This window comes from Typopeltis vanoorti, chromosome 23, assembly GCF_054136105.1.
Source record: "Typopeltis vanoorti isolate ZY-2024b chromosome 23, IOZ_Tvanoo_1.0, whole genome shotgun sequence".
In the NCBI taxonomy this organism is placed as follows: domain Eukaryota; kingdom Metazoa; phylum Arthropoda; class Arachnida; order Uropygi; family Thelyphonidae; genus Typopeltis; species Typopeltis vanoorti.
The window spans coordinates 91,651,268-91,671,760 of record NC_143571.1 but is presented as its reverse complement, the minus strand read 5'-3'; the positions used below and the strand labels follow the sequence as shown (position 1 = coordinate 91,671,760).

General features: G+C 36.6%; 1 protein-coding gene across 1 annotated transcript in view; it reads right to left on the bottom strand.

Annotated features, from left to right (window-relative positions):
* Nucleotides 1-20,493, bottom strand: part of TfIIEbeta (transcription factor IIEbeta) — a 149,649-nt gene that overhangs the window by 12,578 nt on the left and 116,578 nt on the right. The window contains exon 7 of the mRNA XM_090412713.1: nucleotides 17,478-17,593. Within this exon, the coding sequence (XP_090268839.1) occupies nucleotides 17,478-17,593 (116 nt within the window). The remainder of the gene's footprint in view (nucleotides 1-17,477; nucleotides 17,594-20,493) is intronic.

Sequence of the window (20,493 nt, the reverse complement as noted above, 5' to 3'; positions counted from 1 at the left end):
AGATCTAAGGTATCTTTGAGTGGGACACTGATAAAGAAAGAGGAAACATCAAACCTGACCATTATGTTAATGGGTTTTCTATACTGGCTTTATTGTGGGCTGACTTTTCTATGTGTGAAAGTGTGTAGCCAGTATATTGTGCGAGCACTTTGACTAAATGTTTGGATAATTTATATGCGGGGTAATCAATGAGACGTAATGGTACATTTTGGATTTTTGATTGTCCATCTATCTGGGGAGGGGGGAAGGACTACTAGAGTTAAAAGGTTTTAGTCTGTTAGCTACCTCCACAGGCTAAGAGGTAACCTTCTTAAGGAGCCTATGGAGTATTCTGATTTGGGAGCTGGTGGGATCATATTCTACAGGGGGGCAAGATAGAAAGATCTAAAAGTAAAGAGGCAAGCTTGCGTGTGTAATCAGTTCACGTACAAATTCATCACGGAGAAAATTCATTGCAAAAAAAATATGCTGAAAATGTTATTCGCTAGAAAATTGAAACGATGTTGCATTGATACTGATGTATGAAAAAGTAAATGGAGTGCAAGATAAATTTCACAAAATAGTTCTTTTACGTATTTATGTATTATTTATTTAGATTTTCATAATATTTTTATTCTTATACAGTGCAAGTAATATTTTATTGATCAGCGAGTTTCTTAATTTCTGTTTCATCTAAAAAAGTTGCAAATATTCTTTCTTACATAGACACTACAGGTTCTGCTGATTACCTTTCAACATAGTAATAAACCTATCATCCCTTACCCTCAAGCAATCAGCGCACTTGTGCATAGCCACAACTTAGCTATAGCACCAAAAAAGATCCCCACAGAAGAAATAATGAAACAGGTAGATTGAGGTATTCGCAATCATACTGCCTACAATATCAAAGTGGATGTTTGGTGGATGGCTTGCTAAAGCCATCCACCTATCAAAAGAAGAATTCAAAGCTCTGCAAGAAATGAAAAACAATGGAAATATAATAATTACTAAAGTGGATAATGGAAATGCCACTGTGGTTCTAAACAAATCGGATTACACCATGTCTGGACAATTCATTGTGAGGAAAATTTCAAATCCTATTCCTATTTCATGTCATTCCTATATATGAAAAAAAAAAAAAAAAAAAAAAAAAAAAAAAAAAAAAAAAAAAACACTACGGGCTTACCAGCCCGGAACTTGGGCTGGAAAGCCGGTAAGACAAAAAAACGTTTCAAATTTCAGCTTATCTTTTTATATGTATAGAGTAGATATATTATGTATTATTTTAAGTATTATTTCGAGAAAAATTCCCATGTTACACCCCTGATCTTACCCCATCATATTCTTCTCCTTCCCCGAAAACTTCTATTTTTACAACCCTCCCAAAGTATTCTCTGCCCACCTTTAATAAAAAAAACAAATCCCGAGTTTTTCAAAAAGTTCACATACCCCTTGCCTCACCAATAATTCTCCCACATCTCTCTATCCCCACTTTTTCCAACTGTCCTTCTATTTAATCATACTTCCTTCCTTTAACTTGCAGATGAATGAATATTGCAACATACCAGGATGCTGCTGAATAAGAAGACAGCCAGCAACATCCTACAAAAAAAGGTATGTCCATATTTTTTTTATATGTCTGTCTATATAAAACATCAGTAATGCCCTAAAATTTGAGTAAAAAGCCAATGATATTATAAAAGGGACACTCCTAAACGAAAATAGGCTAAACAATCATAAAAATAATGTATTATTTATTATTTCGATTATATTTAGTGTTCCAAAATCTTTTATTCTGTATAAAGTTATTAATATTCTTTCTTACTTAGATAACACATTCTCTGTAGATAGAATTTTCATTTTTACAAAACTGGGAAAAGGTGGTTAGGGAGAAAGGACACCATATTTTAAAATATTTAGAGATAATAGCTATTTCCAACTAATATTTATAGTTAACTATTTACATATTCCTATTAACCATTCTATCAATAGTTAGAATAGTTAGGGAGAAAGGGCACAATATTTAAGAATATTTATTCTTCTAACCATTATTTTTCTGTTCTGTGCACATAGACACCCATTCAAATGTGATATTATTATTATTCAGGCTCCATGGAGTCAAGAGACTCATCGTGGGAGATCCTTCTTAAGAAACACAAAGTCTGTCATACCACTCCTTGAACTCATCGACCGTTCTTTCTCTCACTACTCTATCAGGCAATGCATTCCACGGTTCAACCACACTCCACGCAAAGAAACCACTCCTCATCCTCTTGCTCACAGCTTCCTTCCGTAACTTCCAGGGATGGCCCATTGTCATCGCTCCTTCTCGCTGTTCCAACAAGTGAAAGAACTCCCCAGTGTCTACCCTGTAACTGCCTCTCAACAGTTTAAAAGTCTCGATCATATCACTAATTATATGTATAACGCTATGCATTAAGGGAAGGGTCACTACCCAGACCGGTTTTGACCTTTATTGAGGTCTCATCAGTGGGAGCCAGACCCAGAGGTGGTGATACTAAGGTGGAAGTAATGAAGATTTTTCAGTTTTTTCCACCTTAGGATCTGGCTCCCACTGATGAGACCTCAATAGAGGCCGAAACCGGTCTGGGTAGTGACCCTTCCCTTAATGCATAGCGTTATACATGTCCGCAAGGAGATGTGCTTTGCATTATGGGATACTAAGGCAAGTGATGAGAACTTATATACCATCTTTGCCACGAGTTGCCCCTGTCCTGAAAATACTTCAGGTGCAAACTTTGTTTGCTTACACTTGGATAAAAGATTAAACCAAATATATAATCGGTAGCATAGCAAAGTGAAAAAACTTCCATCAACTTATCTCGATCATATCACCTCTCCTTCTTCTATCCAACAAACTCTGCAGTCCACATTCCCTCAGCAGATCCTCATAACTAACATTGTACAGTCCTGAAACCATCTTTGTTATCCGTCTCTGTACCCTTTCCACAGTTAATTTATCCCCTTCAAATCCTGGGGACCAAATTTGAGAACAATAGTCTAAGTGTGGTCTGATCAGGGTTTTATACAACGGAATGATAACTCTTATCTCTGCAGGTCAGCATCCTTCTCAGTATTGCAGCAATCCTCAGGGTTATCTGAACTAATTCAGAAGATGAGGTGTTTGTTATATTATTATTATTACATCATGCCTCCAGGGAGTCCAAAGACTCATCAAGGGAGGGCATCTACTCTACAACTCTTCGTCTCACTACTCCACCAACCTTCATCATCTAACACCAACGCCATCTACTGCTGCCCACCACCACTAGTACTTTCACAGACAATCATAAACATCCATGGCCACGGTAGGATTCGAACCTGCAGCCCTTTGGCTGGAGAGCGGATATGCTAACCACTCGGCCAACCAGGCTGGCCAAAATGGAACCTTTTCAAGTCACTTCAAGCCTCCAATAAGGAGGCTTGAAGTGACTTTTCAAGTCACTTCAAGAGATGAATGTAATCGCCAGATTACATTCATCTCTTGAAGTGACTGGCGATTACATTCATCTGGCGATTACATTCATACATTAATCTGGCGATTACATTCATCTCTCATCTCAAGATAATCACAAGCATCCATGCCCATGGTGGGATTCGAACCCACAGCCTGTTGGTTGGAGAGCGGATACGCTGACCACTCGTCAGCATATACATGTGTATTTTGAAAATGACTCCATTTTTCCTACATAGAAAGACATGTTGTCTGCTGTAATCATTTACAGAGCTCGTTTAAGATCACAGGTGCACTTTTGAGTAATTATATTAAAGAAAATGATAATAAAATTACTTAAATGCTATCATAATAATGCCAATCATCATAAGCTAAATTGCTATCTGCAGCTGCAATACTAGTCTAGTATTTTTAGGAGACAAAATTCATCTCTCACCTAAAAACTGTTACAAACATCCATGCCCATTGTGAGTTTCAAATATAATATTTGGTTACTATTGTAATAATATGGATACAAAACTTATATTTTTGATATATTTTATCTGTGTGGCTGTTTTGGTCATTAAGCCAATACAGAATACAATTTTTAGTCAGTTACATGCCAAATTACCAACCCATCCTCTTTTAGTCAGTATCCAGTTAATTCCCAGTAATGGGCAACACCCTGTGTAGGACTGGATATTAGGTCAGACGTCTACATCTTTCTCCATATTCCTTACTGATTATGTGTAGGAGTCATCTCTCGGTTATCTAGGTTTGATTCTTATGTGACTGCAATAAATATGTTATCTTATTAAAGTCATGAGAAAACTCTCAAACTGCAGGAGCTCATAAAGAAGATAGGTAGTTTGTTTAGTTATGAGACTTATGTCATTTAGTATGTGCTGATGATGATATCAGGTTATCATTGACTGATGAGTCAAGGCCTCTTCCAAATTTCTCCACTCTTTTATCACATGGGCTATCCTCATTCAACTATTTTCTACTATTCCTATGATCACATCTCTCCATTTCATCTGTTTTACTTCTGGATCTTTTGCTCTCTTTGGAAATCCAAACTGTAGCAAGGAGTGTCCATCTGTCACAGTTCACAAAGTACTAAAGAAAAGGACATCAGCAAGTAACAGCTGAACCACAATATGATTATGAATGACAAAAATACTGAGAGCTAACTCGCCTTGTGAAGGCTGGCTACTTTGGAAAGATACATATAAATTTTCAAGGAAGAATTAGTTACAAGCTTCAGTTAACAAATACACATCATCAATTGGCATGCACCAAGGTGAACTGTGGAGGAAGGAGTCATGCTGTTGGGGATGGTTCATGTGGTAGAGATTAAGTTCCCTTGTCGTAGTGCACAGAATAATGACTGCTATGTCTTACATTACCTCTTTACTAGTTTGCTGCAGGAGGAGAGGAGCACAACTCATTAACTTTCTACTAGAAATGAGCAGTATTCAATAACATATTGAAGCAGTCATTATAGCCAAAGCAAGATATTTTATTAATTTCTGTGTAGATTTGTTTTGTTTAGTTCTGTGTATATCACACGAATAAGATCTGATAAGGTCTTGAATAGTCTTGGAAAAATCATGGCTAAAAGATAAGAGACACAATTTTACCATTCTAAAGAAATGAGAATGTGTCTGTACAAATAAACGGTACTTAAAGTTTTGGAAATTTGTTTCTTTTTTTAAACTAAATATTCCTTTAAGCATTGTATTCATAATTGAATACAATGAAGGAATGCACACAGCAGCTGTTTTTCTTGATATATCTAAAGTGTTTGACTGTGTTCATCATGACCTATTGCTATTGAAAATGTCCAAATACGGCATTAGGAGAATTACTAATGACTGGTTCAGATCCTATATGAATAATAGAAAACAATATACCAGCTATGATATATTTAAAAGCACAACAAACATAATAAAATACAGAGTCCCACAAGGGTCGGTACTAGGACCCATCCTATTTATAATATATGTTAATGATCTATATAAATACAAACATTTTGGCAAAATGATATCCTTTGCCGACGATACGGCTTTAGTACACACCGAAACAACCCTTGAAGATCTAAAAAATCAGATTAATAGCGATACGTTAAACTAAGTATATGGTTTAGAAACAACGGATTTAACATTAATACCGACAAAACGAGCTATATGTACTTTACATTAACAGACAAATTAGATCACAGTATAACTATAAAATGGCATGAAAGGAAATGCAGTGATACTCTAAATTGTAAATGTAGCTTAATCAAAAAAACAAAAACCATCAGGTATTTGGGTCTCCATATCAATAGCAATTTGAAGTGGAACTCCCACACCACTTTCTTAACAAATAAGTTTAGGTTCATAATTAACAGAATACATTATGTTAAAAAATTTGTAAATGCAGCATTCTTAAGATGTTTATACTATTCCTGGGTAAATTCTTCACTGCAATATGGCATTACCTGTTGGGGCAGAGACTATTATAACAATCTGCTTCCATTAATAAGAATACAAAACAGAATAATTAGAGCCATAACTACTACCGACTTCGCACACTCAACCAATGATCTGTATATCATTCATAATATTCTACCATTTCAGAAATTATCTCTCTATGGTTGTCTGTCATATGTAAAAAAGAAACACTGAAAGTTTCTTGGTATATAATGTAGACTATGGATTGCGCTGCAGTCAAAACACATTGGAAGTACCTAAGGCCAACAAAGAAATTTTTCATAAATCTTTCGAGTACATTGCGACGAGTAGCTATAATAAACTTCCAAATGAAATGAAATCGATAACCTATAATATGTATTCAGAAAAAGATTGAGAAACTACCTTATGGGATTAAAGAATGTTGAAAATTATTTTAAATGTATAGTATAAGAGATCATTATAACTCATATATCATAACCAATTAAGGTATTGATATACAAATTGGTTCATTCAATTAAGTATTAAAATATCAACATGTACATTATTATAACTCGTAAGGGAACCCTCTTAGATGCAGTCCCCAGACTCTCAGTGTCTGTTTTGAGCTAATTACTTTTCTAGTAACCAGTATGGCTACAGCCCTTGGTTACATATATTTGCATTAACTAACTTACATTACTCTAAACCAGTTACTTTTCATAACTATGAAACCATTCGAAATATATTATATTCTACTTGCATATATGAGAAAACTTTTTATTAACCATAATAAAATAATAGCCAAAATAAACGTTAGTACCAACAGAATATGATAGTAATACTTGAATTTTATTTTGTAACACTGTACTGTGCATTGAATTGTATTGTGAAATATTGTCATAATTATACAAGTTGAATAGTATAATATGTATAATTTGTATACATGATATGAATAATAAAAACTGTTAAATAATAAATAATCTTAAAAACAAAAACAAACAAACAAAAAAATTACAGGAGAAAAACAAATTCATTTTCATATAAAAGATTGAAATAACAAAAATACGAACAAGGTTAGAATCTGAATGATAAATACACACACAGCACTGCAAATTATTATTACCACACCAACCTCAATGGAATCAGCAGACATGAGAGGTTCACTCATGACACACTTTTTTTAGAGGCTTGAGTAAATGTCAGTCCAATATAAATTGTTCTACTCTGGAGCGAATAACGAGGGAAGAAATGGTGTAGGAATTGTGGTGTGTGGCAGAATGAAGGGTGAAGTACTGGACGTGGGTAGAAGGAACGACAGGATCATGCGAATGAAATTGGGTCTTGGAGAAGAGCGGGTGGTCGTATTATGTGTATATGCCCCGCAAATTGGTTGTACAGCAGAGGAAAAAGATGAGTTCTGGAACGTGTTAGATGAAGAAATGAGGGAATTGGAAGAAAATGAGATGGTGATTGTCGGAGGAGACTTGAACGGGCAAATAGGAAGACAGAATAGAGACTGTGAAAGGGTGCATGGTGGCCACGGAGTGGGAATGATGAACCAGGAAGGAGAGAGGGTTGTGGACTTTGTAGTAGCGTTTGATCTGGCAATTGTGAACTCGTTTTTCTTCAAGAGGGAAGAACATTTGATAACATTTAGAAGTGGTAACAACAGCTCACAAATTAACTACATTTTGACTAGAAGAAAACAACTTAAGGTTGTGACAAATTGTAAAGTAATTCCAACAGATCAAGTAGCATAACAACACCGACTGCTGTGCGCAGACTTTAAAATAAGATCAAAGATAAGAACTTCTGGTTGCCATGGGATGAAGACAATTAAGTGGTTTCGCTTAAAAGAGGAGAGTGTGAGGAATCGTTTTAGGCAGAGAGTGTTAGAGAGGATTTCAGATGGACTGGAAAGTGTACAAGATTGGTGGAAACATAATTCAAAAGTAATCCTGAGCTGTGCAATCGAGGTGCTTGGTGAGACATCTGGAAAGATTAGAGAGCAGGAGGAGGGTTGGTGGTGGAATAATGATGTACAAGTGGCAGTGACAGCTAAGAGGAAGGCAAAGCAGAAGTGGGATGAGTCAAGAGTGGAAGAGGACAGAGAGGTGTACAAAGAGAGAAAGCAAGAAGCCAAGAGAGTTGTGGCACAGGCGAAGGCCATGGCATATCAAGATCTGTATGATCAATTAGAAACAAAGGAAGGACAGAGGAAAATTTACCAACTAGCGAAATGTAGAAATAAAGCAGCTAAGGACATCTTATATGTGAGGCAGATCAAAGATGCTGAAGGAAGAGTATTATGGAGGGATGTGGACATAAGAAACAGATGGAAAATATACTTTGAGGGACTTTTGAATGAGGAAAATGCAAAGACTCACAGAGGAGATGGGCAGCCTTCTGAGGGGATGGTGCAGAACATCAGTAGAATGGAAGTGACGGAGGCCATGAAGAGGATGAGGAATGGAAAAGCGGTGGGCCCCGACAGAATTCCAATGGAGGCAGGGAAGGCACTGGGGGAAGAGGGAATTGACCTGCTGTGGGACCTGTTCATGAAAGTTTGCCAACAGGAAAATATACCCGAGGAATGGAGGGAGAGTACTCTTGTTTCCATCTACAAGGGTAAAGGGGATGCACAAGACTGTAAAAATTACAGAGGAATAAAGTTGATGTCCCACACAATGAAGATCCTAGAAAGGATTCTTGATGGTAGATTGAGGGAGGAGGTGGAGATTGCAAAGGAACAATTTGGCTTCATGCCTGGTAGATCAACAACAGATGCTATCTTTGGGTTATGACAGATGATGGAAAAATATCGAGAGAAACAAAGGGAGCTACATCTGGTATTTATTGATCTGGAGAAAGCATACGATAGAGTGCCAAGGCAAGAAGTGTGGAGGTGTCTGAGGGAGAAGAAGGTGCCGGAGAAATATGTCAGGTTGGTGCGTGAAATGTACAGAAATGTGAAGACAAGTGTTCGGACCTGTTTGGGACAGACAGAAAGTTTTCAAGTAACAGTTGGCTTGCATCAAGGGTCAGCATTAAGTCCATTTCTGTTTAATATTGTGATGGAGGTGGTAACAGAGGAGGTGAGAGAAGATGCACCTTGGACAATGTTGTATGCAGATGACATCTTGCTGTGTGTAGATTCAAGAGAAGAAGCAGAAACTAAACTGGAAAGATGGAGAAAAGTACTGGAAGAGAGAGGTATGAGACTGAGCAGAAGTAAGACAGAGTATATGTGTTGCGCAGTGGGCAGTGGCCAGGAGACATATCTGGAGCTGGAAGGAAATGTCATCAGGAAGGTGAGAGACATTAGATACTTAGGTTCAACAGTGGAAGAAGATGGAGGAGCTGAGAAGGAAGTGGGATGCAGGATACAAGCGGGTTGGAGGAACTGGAGGGAGATGGCTGGAGTGCTATGCGATAAGAGGGTGCCGATCAATCTGAAAGGCAAAATTTATAGGACAGTAGTGAGGCCAGCTATGACATATGCTATAGAAACTGTGACCCTGAGGAAAAATAACATCAGCAAGATGTTATGTAGCAGAGATGAGAATGCTTAGGTGGATGTGCGGTGTGACCAGAAAGGATCATCTGAGAAATGACTATGTCAGGGGAACAGTGAAAGTTACGAACTTAGGAGCGAAAATACAGGAGGCAAGGTTGAGATGGTTTGGTCATGTGATGAGGAGGGAGGACGAATATGTGGGAAGAAGGGTCATGCAGATGGATGTGCAAGGAAGGCGGAAGCGTGGGCGGCCAAAGAAGAGATGGAGGGAGCTGGTAGAAGAGGACTTGAAGATGAAGAACTTGGATGTGGTAACAGCCCAAGACAGGAAGGTGTGGAGGAGACTCATAACAAACAGTGACCCCACTTAAGTGGGAGAAGCTGTAGAAGAAGAAGAAGAAGTAAATGTCAGTCCAAGGAGAGATCTGATCCTGTCTGGAAATTTGTATATTTCTGAGGGTAAGGGTAGGTGAGCATAGATTTTCCTGCACTCTCAGAACTCTCCTATGGCAACTGTCTAATGGAAGGTGAGCTGTGGACCTAGATTGGCAGAATCCATACTGTTGGTCACTGATTAACTGGTAGGCCTCAAGCAGTTAAGAAGTTGATTCTTTATGGAGAAAGTCATTAATTATGTAGTAGAGATTCTTTCCACAATTCATAACATACGTATATTGAGAACTTGCATTATAGAATGACTCACAACTCTCTAACCATGTGGGTAGCAACACTTCCCATAATACTCAGCAGTATACACATCTAAAAGGCATGTACTATGCATCATGGGATACTGAGGCAATCTGATGTGAAGTCAATAGCCTCTGCATACAAGTAGCACAAATCCCAAAAAAAAATGTCAAATTTCGCCTATGAGGATATGGAATATACCAGGACATTATATTCACCAGATCACAATAAGGCAGTGGTGTAGCTCCCAGGGCAGCCCCCTGAGTTTGCCACCCCTCTCTATACACACCAAAAATACTACAAAAAATCAAAATGATGTATAGGGAAATAAGTTAAAACACTATGTTTATTTTTGAAGTAAAACTTTAATTTTAACATTCTAAAATCTTATTTTTCTTGCTTTTCTGTTAGCAAAATCGTCAATGACATTGGCAAAGTCTATTTCATGATAATGTAGGAAATTCTTAATCAATTTTATTTAGAAAAACTCCTCTCACAACTAGCAACACGTAAAGCAATTGTGAGGAAAATTCGCAGTAGTATTACAATATTTGGAAATGAGTTCTCGAGACTGTACTTTAGAATTAACTGCAAAAGTTCAAATAGGTTCAAAGTGGTGCCCGGGGTGGACCGCCCCCCTCCCTAGCTACTCCTCTGCAAAAAGATTATTCTGGTGAAAGCACAGGCTAATTTAATATTGAGAAATGTAATGGTTTCTTCCAGTGCAGCTGTTGTTTTTTATTGTTATTCTAATCTGTAGTTATTGTAATAGTTTTCACACTTTTTTTTTCATGATCAAGCAGATCACAATACCAGTGAAACAAGCAGAGTAATGATAATCACTAAGCCAATGATGTCTATTTCATCTGCAATTAGCAAAAAACCACCTGATGTTTCCTAAGAGGAACACAACTGTCAGTCTCTTCAATCAATGAGTCAATCTCCAGTTACAAAAAACTGAATCTTGTATTAAAAGCAACTCTCGATTAGAGATAGATGTTGAAAGTTTTTTTCACTTCATTATACTATAAATTAAAGATGCAAAGAAATTATATTCTTGGTTTAATCCTTTATCCAAGTGTGAGCAAACAAAGTTTGCGTGTGAAGGAAATATGACTTTGCATTGCTTCAACCTTGGTATCACTTCTGGGTCTGGCTCCCACTGATGAGACCTCAATAAAGGTTGAAACCAGTCTGGGTAGTGATCCCTTCCATAACAAATAGCATTATACATGTCTGTAAGGATATGTGCTTTGCATTATGGGATACTAAGGCAAGTGATGTGGTCATTAGCCTCTATAAACAAGTAGCCCAGTTGTGAAGTTACTTCATGCGCAAACTTTGTTTGCTTACACTTGGATCAAGGATTAAACCAAGAAAATAATTTCTTGGCATCTTTAATTTATATTAAAAGCAACATTTGTACTTTTTTTTTTTTGACATTCCTACAGGCAGAAACCTATAGCACATATTACTACTGCAGGTATGCTAAGAATAATCAAGAACCTTGCTCTATACATATTGACACTGCAGAACTCCATTGATCATTGTTCTGATCTCACACTGAATAATGAAAATCATCTATTCTATAAATGTTTGCTTTGTTAATGAATCAGACAGAGGTCCAACTTAACTCCCCATCTCTGTGATCTTCTTTGGTTGAAAATCTCACAGCAGCTTCCTATCAAAATTTGTTGTCTACCATTCTTCTAACATTACTATTAATATTATTTAGATATCTTCATGGTAAGATATTCTGGAGGTTGTTGAAGAAGCTTCGAAATGGAGAAAAGAGTACTGTAAAAGGAGTTAGAGATGATAAAGGTGACATGAAAATAGGAGAAAAAGATATCCTTGAAGTATGGAGTAATTACTTCAAAAAATTGCTAAATGAAACAAGCAGCGATAGCACAGTGGTAAAAAACACTCAACAGGCATACAGTCAGGAATACATATCCATGCTTAAAGTAAAAAAGCCATCAAAGGCTTGAAATACAGAAAGGCAGCAGGAGTAGATGATATTCGACCAGAAATGCTGAAGTATGGTGGCATAAAAGTCTTACAGTGGCTGCAATGCATAGTTCAGAAAGCCTGGACAGAGGGACGAATTCCCAATGATTAGAGTAGAGCTCTAATAGTGCCCATATATAAAAAGGGAAATAAAACTGAATGTGAGAATTACAGAGGTATTTCCCTACTGAATGTTCCTGGCAAGATCTATGCAAGCATACTTGAGAAACAGTTGAGAAGAATTGTGGAAGAAAAGTTTGGTGAAGAACAAGCTGGATTCAGGCCAAATAGAGGCTGTCAGGATCAGATCTTCACTTTACGACAAATAGTCGAGAAAGCATGGGAATATAACAAAGATGTGTATTTAAGTTTTGTCGATTTGGAAAAGGCATATGACAAGGTGCCAAGAGAGAAGCTATTCAATACGCTGCAGTTATATGGTGTCAATGGGGCATTATATCAAGCAATACTTAGTCTTTATTTGAGTTGTGAGTCTGCAGTTAGAATTGAAGGAAGTACAGGAAGATGGTTTAATGTTAAATCTGGTGTGAGACAAGGATGTACGTTATCCCCTCTGTTATTCATTATCTATATGGATCACATTATGAAGGAAAGTGGTATTAAACATGATATCAGAATTGGAGATGTTAATGTCAGCTCTTTGCTTTATGTGGACGATGTTATACTTCTGAATAATAGATATGGTATGAAGGTGAGCATTAAAAAGACAAAGGCAATGAAAATAGGTAGAATTGTTAAAAATGTCAACTGTGTTGTGAACGGGGAACCTGTGGAGCAAGTAAAATATTTCAGCTACTTAGGCATGATTTTTAGTGAAGATGGTAAATTAAATATGGAAATAGACAACAGAATCAATAAAGCTGGTATGGTAGGAAGGCAATTGAATAAATTCATATGAAATAAGAGAGAAATTAGTGAGAACACTAAATTAGCTGTATACAAGACAGTGTTCAAACCAGTTTTAACTTATGGATCTGAGAGCTGGGTCAAAAGTAAAACACTTGACCAAAGACTAGAGACCGCAGATATGAGAGTCCTGAGAAAGATTAGAGGCGTGAATAGATGGCATCAATGGCAATATCATATTAAAAACAAGGATATTAGGAAAGAACTTGACATTGTTAGCATCCAGGAATGCGTTAGCAGAGCTAATCTCAGGTGGTATGGTCACTTAAACAGAATGGGCGAGGAAAGATTAGCAAAACAAGTGTTCTCTGCCAGGTTGGCAGGAAAATGACCCAGAGGAAGACCAAGATATAGGTGAATTGATATGGTACAATGTGCCTTAGATGATAGAAATATAAGATCTGATAATGATAATATTGGAGTCTTAACAAGTAATAGACTGATTTGGAGGAAAATTGTAGATAGGAAGTTAGTAATTATGTAAATTTTTCATGTAGTACTATCATATCCTGTACAACCCTTGAGGGTACATGTCAGGAATTTGATGATGATGATGATGATGATGAGATATCTTCATGAAGTCAAAAGACTCATTGTGGGATACTCACACTGACTATTATTCACAAAATGCCTATCATACTTCTCCTTAAACTTATTCACTGTTGGGGTACTCACAACTACTTCTGGCAAAACATTCTAATCATTCATCACTTGCCAAGCACAGAACCTAAGCAGCACATTCTTACTAACTACACTCTTAAACAACTTCCAGGAATTCTCCCCTACTCCTGTCAGGTACAGAAAACATTATTTTGTATTAATCTTATAGATTTCCTTTAGTAACTTAAGTTTCTATCATGTCACCTCTCCTCTTCTTGTCATCTAAACTTTGCAGCACGTACACCTTCAATCTATTCTCACAGGGGGCATTCCACAGACCTGTCACCAATTTCGTCACTCATCTCTGAATCCTGTCCACTACCATGTAATCTTCATGAAATTCAAATGAAGAATTCTGTGCATGGCAATCAAGATGTGGACAAGTCATAGCCTTATAAAGAAGGACAATAACCTCCCTATCTTTACTTGTCAATGTGTTCTTAAATATAGAAGTAATCCTGTGAGCTATTTGCCCTCTAAGCTTCAAAGCACTATCCATCATCATTGCCAGATCCTTAATCACATCAGTTTCTTGTAATACACTACAATCGAAATGATAAAAAGTATGTAATCTTTTCATCCCAAAGAACAGTACATTTTACAACATTAAATTGATAACCTCTGTCCATATTGCGCTAATTTATTGAAATCATTTAGCAATTTTTCGAAGTAATTACTCCATACTTCAAGGATATCTTTTTCTCCTGTTTTCATGTAACTTTATCATCTCTAACTCCTTTTACAGCACTCTTTCCTCCATTTCTAAGCTTCTTCAGTAACCTCCAGAATATCTTAACGCCTTCTTGATATTTATTTTCTATGTTCTTGCCAAAGTCCTCCCATGACTTTTGTTTAGCTAGTTTTACACAGTGTTTAGCTAACTTACATTTGTCTCTCTGTATTCTCTAAGAGCACAAGCTGACTTATTTGCCAGGAACTTTTGGTATGCTTTCTTCTTTTCCTTCACTGCCTCTTTAACTTCCTGTGTCCACCATGGAGTTCTGATTTTTCTATCCTTGCAGACAACCTCACCACATGCCTCTCTCTGGCTGAATCAATTAGGGTTTTCTTCAAGGCTTGCCACTGAATCTCCAAGGTTTGGTTTCTGTCTCAAACTCTTTCATTTCTTCTTCAATAATCTTTGTGTATTTCAGTCTACAGTTCACATCTGAGAGCTGCTCAACTTTTATTCACTTTAAAACTTTCTTACATGTTATTCTTTTCAATACGAAATTCGATTTTATCCTGCTTAAGACTAAATAGTAATTGCTTCCCATTTCAAATCCTCTGTACACTCTGGTGTCCTGCACCAGGGAGAAAACATCACACTATCAACAATTTGTGAATTTGTGCACATTTTTATGTTGGAACATGGTGTTAGTAATAACCAGTCCATGTCCTGAGCAGAAATCCAACAGGTATTTGCCATTATTATTGGCTTTGCTCTTTTCTCCAAATTTTCCCAAAATATTTTTGTATGTTTGACAATCATTTCCTACTCTGCTATTTAGATCTCCAACAAGGACCATCTTTTCCTTTTTCATTGTGTGAGTTGCTTTTTCTAAAGCATCAAAAAATTCCTCCACTTCTACCTTAGTAGAACCTTCTGTGGGACCATGGGCACAAATAAGTCCTATTGTCCAATTGCCCATTCTGATATTTTCCCACATCACTATACTTGAGACTGCCTGCCATTCAAGAAGATTAGCCTCGTATTTTGTGTTGAATACTATGGCTACTCCTTCTTTTCCTTGATTGTCATTTCCTGAATATAACATTTTGTATTTATTGTTCAGAAAGATCTCACCAGTTTTTGTCTTTTTTGTTTCAGTAACTCCTGTTATGTCAATCTGGTACTTATCTAATTCCTCAGCTAGCTCCATTTCTTTGCCATTTAGGCTTCTTATGTTGATAGTACCGATCTTTAACTCTCGTTATGTTAAGTTGGGATGTGCTTTCAGATTTGTTCCAGTAGCCGACTTTTCACTGTTTGCCCTGGATCCCTGGCAAAAACAACAGGGGGCCTTGTTTAACCGGGTGACGCCCCAGCCGGCATGAAATTTTGTCATGTAGTACCATTATTTTCTATATTGGTTTAAGCCAATAAGAATACAATTTGGTAGGCTAAATCACAAATTGCCAGCCCATCCTCGTTCGTTCAGTATCCAGGTAGATACACAACAGGGTGCACCACGAGAAGGTAAGGTTTGGACATTAGGTCAGAAGCCCTGGTCGGTTCTCCGCATGCCTTTAAAGATTATGTGAAGGTCTTCTCTCAGTTATACCGCTTTGACCCTTAAGCAATCCATTCCATCCACGTAACACTCTATGAGAGAAAAATCTAGATCTCAACCCCTTTTTAGCAGCATTCATTCTCAGCTTCCAAGGATGCCATCTTGTTCTTTCCCCATCCTCCATAAAATTAAAAATTCCGTTACTATCATAACTGAAATCCTGCATGACCCTTTCAGACGTTTGTAAGTCTCAATCATATCACCCCTCGTTCTCCTGTTTGCTGGTGTCTGAAGTCTACAAATTCTCAATCTGTCTTCATAATCAGTATTCCACAATGCTGATATAATTTTCAACACTCTCCTTTGCACTTTCTCCACTGTATCAGAATCACAATGGAAACCACGAGACCAGACCTGAGCACAATAGTCCAAGTGAGGTCTTATAAAGGCCTTGTAAAGAGGCAAGATGACATCCTTATCTTTACATATCAAAGTTCGTTTCAGCATTGCAATTATCTTTTGAGTTTTATTTGCAATCTTTGCTGCAAGGACCCTGAACTTTGACTATATTTATTAACACTCCAAGAACCCTACCCTGATTAGTTACTTCTAGCATAATCCCACTAATATAATACACTGGATATCTATTCATGCATGACTTTACATTTACTGATATTGTACCGACATCTATTTTCCCATGCCCACAATTCCAACCTATTCAATTTAATTCGACAAGTACAGTTATCAGATGCATTCCTGATTGCCCTACCGATCTTTGCATCATCAGCAAACAGCTATATGTCGCCAGTCAAATCCTCCCTATTAATTATACATATTTTATAATCAATTATAAATTGAATAACACTGGACCAAGGTGGTACACTACTGGTTACCTTAAATCTTGCAGACTCACATCCCCTGTACACCACTTTTTGATATCTGGCAGTCAGCCATCCTCTTATCCATGCTAATATTTTATAATCCAAACCCATATTCTCTAATTTATGCAACAGTCTTCCATGCTGTATTCTCTAAAAAAGTCTTAGCAAGTCCAAAAGTATCAATCCCTATTGCTGAATTCTCATTCAGCAATAGAGATTGATACGTTCCACAAACTGAAACATCAATCTCTATTGCTGAATGAGAATTGAGCAATAGAGATTGATGTTTCAGTTTGTGGAACGGCTTTAATGCCTCCTCCTCATACACCTGAGTTTCTTTATCCAGTGAAGAGGCAGCAGTGAACTCAATGTTGCATACACCAGTTGATAGCTTTTAGCAAAATGGGCACTCATTAACTGAACAACCTCTTCTGCATCTATCACTCTAACGCCATCTGCATTCAGTAGAGTTATTCTTTCATATTCTTTCTTTCTTTTATTTGCAGCAATTATAGAATCAAATAATTCTCTTCTCTTCCTAGACACATTGATCACATCTCTTGAATATTTCATCATTCTCCCTTTCATACTGATAGGGTAAAAAAAAAAATATCTCACAAAGACTTTAAATTTCAAAAAAATTTATATTTTATCAGAAAAATTTCAAGTTTGTAGTTACTGTTGACTTACTAGTTTTTTAACTCCAAGATCCTGCATTGATGTGATACCCTGCTTTTGCAAGTATTCTTCTATTTTCTGGTCATCAATGCCATCTACTGCTACACTTCTCCAAAGCTTCTGGAATTCTGAAAATAGAATACAGTTAAGTTCTGAAAGATATTCTCAAAACTGTTGTTATACCACAGAGTTATATGATAATTTAGTGCTTGCAAGATTGGCTAAAGTGGGCAGTATTTTCTCTTTGCTACTAGTCAGCCATCAGCACAAATTCAGTGGTATAGATATTTCATAAGTCTAAAGTAGAAAACATTGTTAGCATTCAAGAATGTGTGAGCAGAGCTAATCTAATGTGTGATATGGGCACTTAAACAGAAGGATTAGCAAATGGCTAGAGGAAAGGTTTGCAAACTAGGTGTTTAATACAAGAATGGCAAGAAAAAATACTCAAATATTACACAGGATAATATCAGAGTGCTGACAAGTAAGACTAATTGAGAAGAGAATTGTTGATAAAAGATTAGTAATAATGTAAACTTACTTGCGGAGTACTGTCATAGTAGCCTTTACAACCCCATGAAAGCATATTTGATATTAAAGTAACTGATACAATGATAAGAAAGAATATATCTTAAAACCCTTTAACCCTTATGTTTCATCAATTTGTAATAATTTGGTCTTTTTCTTTAAAGATATATAAAAAGACATGTCAGAAGTCTTGAAGAAATTCAAGGTGCAGGCTGTCATCAAGTTTTTCGTGGTGCAAGAAAAGTCCCAACTGAGATTGCTGTGGTCAAGTTTAAAACTAGGCATCCTGAGAGAACAGATGCCCTCCATGTCGAGAAGACCTTCCACAGCAATCCCACCTGAAAACATCAATGCATCATTAATTGCAGAAAATGAACCTCACCTACAAATATTACTACGAGAGTGGTCTGAAAAGTTCTTGGCCTTGACCATAGATGACAACACTATAGGCAAGATTTTTTTTTTTCTAAGTTGGCACATTTGTCATAAGCATCTATGTGAAACTGCAAGTCATTCTATCAAGTAGTTTGTTTTATACAGCTGTCTGAAGCAAAAGTGTTGTCTGTATCCCTTGAAATAGATAAAATTGAGTATCGTAAGGTTATAAAATTCTTTGTAAAGGAAGTTTAATGGCAAAAGAAATTCATTCGAAGTTCATAAAAGTTTATGAGCACCCTTCTCCTTTGTTTTTGACAATTAAGAAATGGGATGCCAAGTTTAAACCTCGCCATGCTAGCCTTGAAGATGATTCATGTGAAGGATGTCCAAAAAATGTAACACCACCAGAAATCATTGATCAAGTGCACGATACGGTATTATTTGATGGTGAGTCAAAGCACGTGAAATTGCTGAGACTATAGGCATTTCAAAAGAACATGTAGGATATATTTTGCATGAAGAATTGCAAATGAAAAATCTTTGCACAAGATGGGTGCCGTGCTTGCTCACAGCAGATATAAACGCACTTGCATGAAAATCTCTGAACAATGCTTGAAGCATTTTAACAAGAATAAAACTGACTTTGTATGTCGATTTATTACTAGGGATGAGACTTGGATTCACCATTACACACCAGAATCCAAACAGCAGTCAAAACAGTGAATAGAAGCCAGTTGTTCGGCACCAAAGAAGACAAAGTCAGTTCCATCAGCAGGAAAGGTCATGGCATCGGTGTTTTGGGATGCTAAAGGCATTTTGTTTATTAATTATCTTGAAAAGGGTAAAACAATAACCGTGGAATATTATTCCGATCTTTTAACCAGACTAGATGAGAAAATTCGTGAGAAAAGACCTGGTTTGCAGAAGAAAAAAATCATCTTTCATCAGGACAATGTACCTGCCCAGAAAGGTGTTTTGGCAATCAGAAAATTAAGGGATCTGCATGCACTATAAATTGTTGGAACATCCACCCTATTCCCCAGATTTGGCTCACTCTGATTTTTATCTCTTCTCAAAACTAAAATTCATCCTCGCTGGTCAGCGTTTTTCTTCGAATCAAGAGATGACTGCAACTGTAGCGGGGTATTTTGCAGATCTTACTAAGAACGACTACAGGGACAGAGTAATGGCACTGGAGCATCGCTGGAATAAATGTATTAGTCTTAAGAGAGATTCTGTTAAAAATAAAAATAATTTTGAAATTATAAATTCGTTTTTTCATTGTTAGGTCGAGAATTTTTCAGACCACCCTCATACATACTTTTAATAAAGCAGCAAAATTATATAATATGAAGATATCACAACTACAAAGATGCAAATTAGAACTGGAAGGTACTATTATTGAACAAATAACAAATTACAACTAAATAGTTGTAATTTGTTATATACTAAATAGGCATACAACTGAACTTCAAAGGAAGGTCACACCTAGAAGTCAGAGAACAAGTTGCAAAAGCTGCTGCCAGAATATCAGGATGCTTGAATGAAACAATATGGAAAAATAATCATCTTATTGTAGAGACAAAAACCAGAATTTATGAAACAGAATCAGGCCTATCATGACATATAATGCAGAAACAAGACCAGACACCAGAAAAACAAGACAAATGTTAAACACATGCGAAATGAATATATTAAGAAAAATAGTAAATAAAACTAGACTAGATAAAATAAAAATTACAGATATAAGAAAACAATGTGAAATACAAGCAATAAACAATTGGGTATCAACCTGAAGAATAAAATGGGTTGAACATGTGGAGAGAAGAAGTAAAGATAGAATAATAAAACAAGTCTATAGTTGGAAACCAAAGAATAAAAGAACAGAAAGACCTAGAAAATGACTAAAAAATATTAAAAAAGATGAAGTCTTGGTCGCAACAGACATCGCATCTAATGCATGAACGAAAGACTTTTTTTTCTTCGAGGACTGCAAGTACACATTGTAACAAGTGTACACCCTCTATCCAAAAAGAAACCGAACTTTTCGAAAATAGAAGAAACTAGTGGCACCACCTGTAGTATCTTTTTGTTGTTGAAAGCAGCAACATTCATTAGTGTT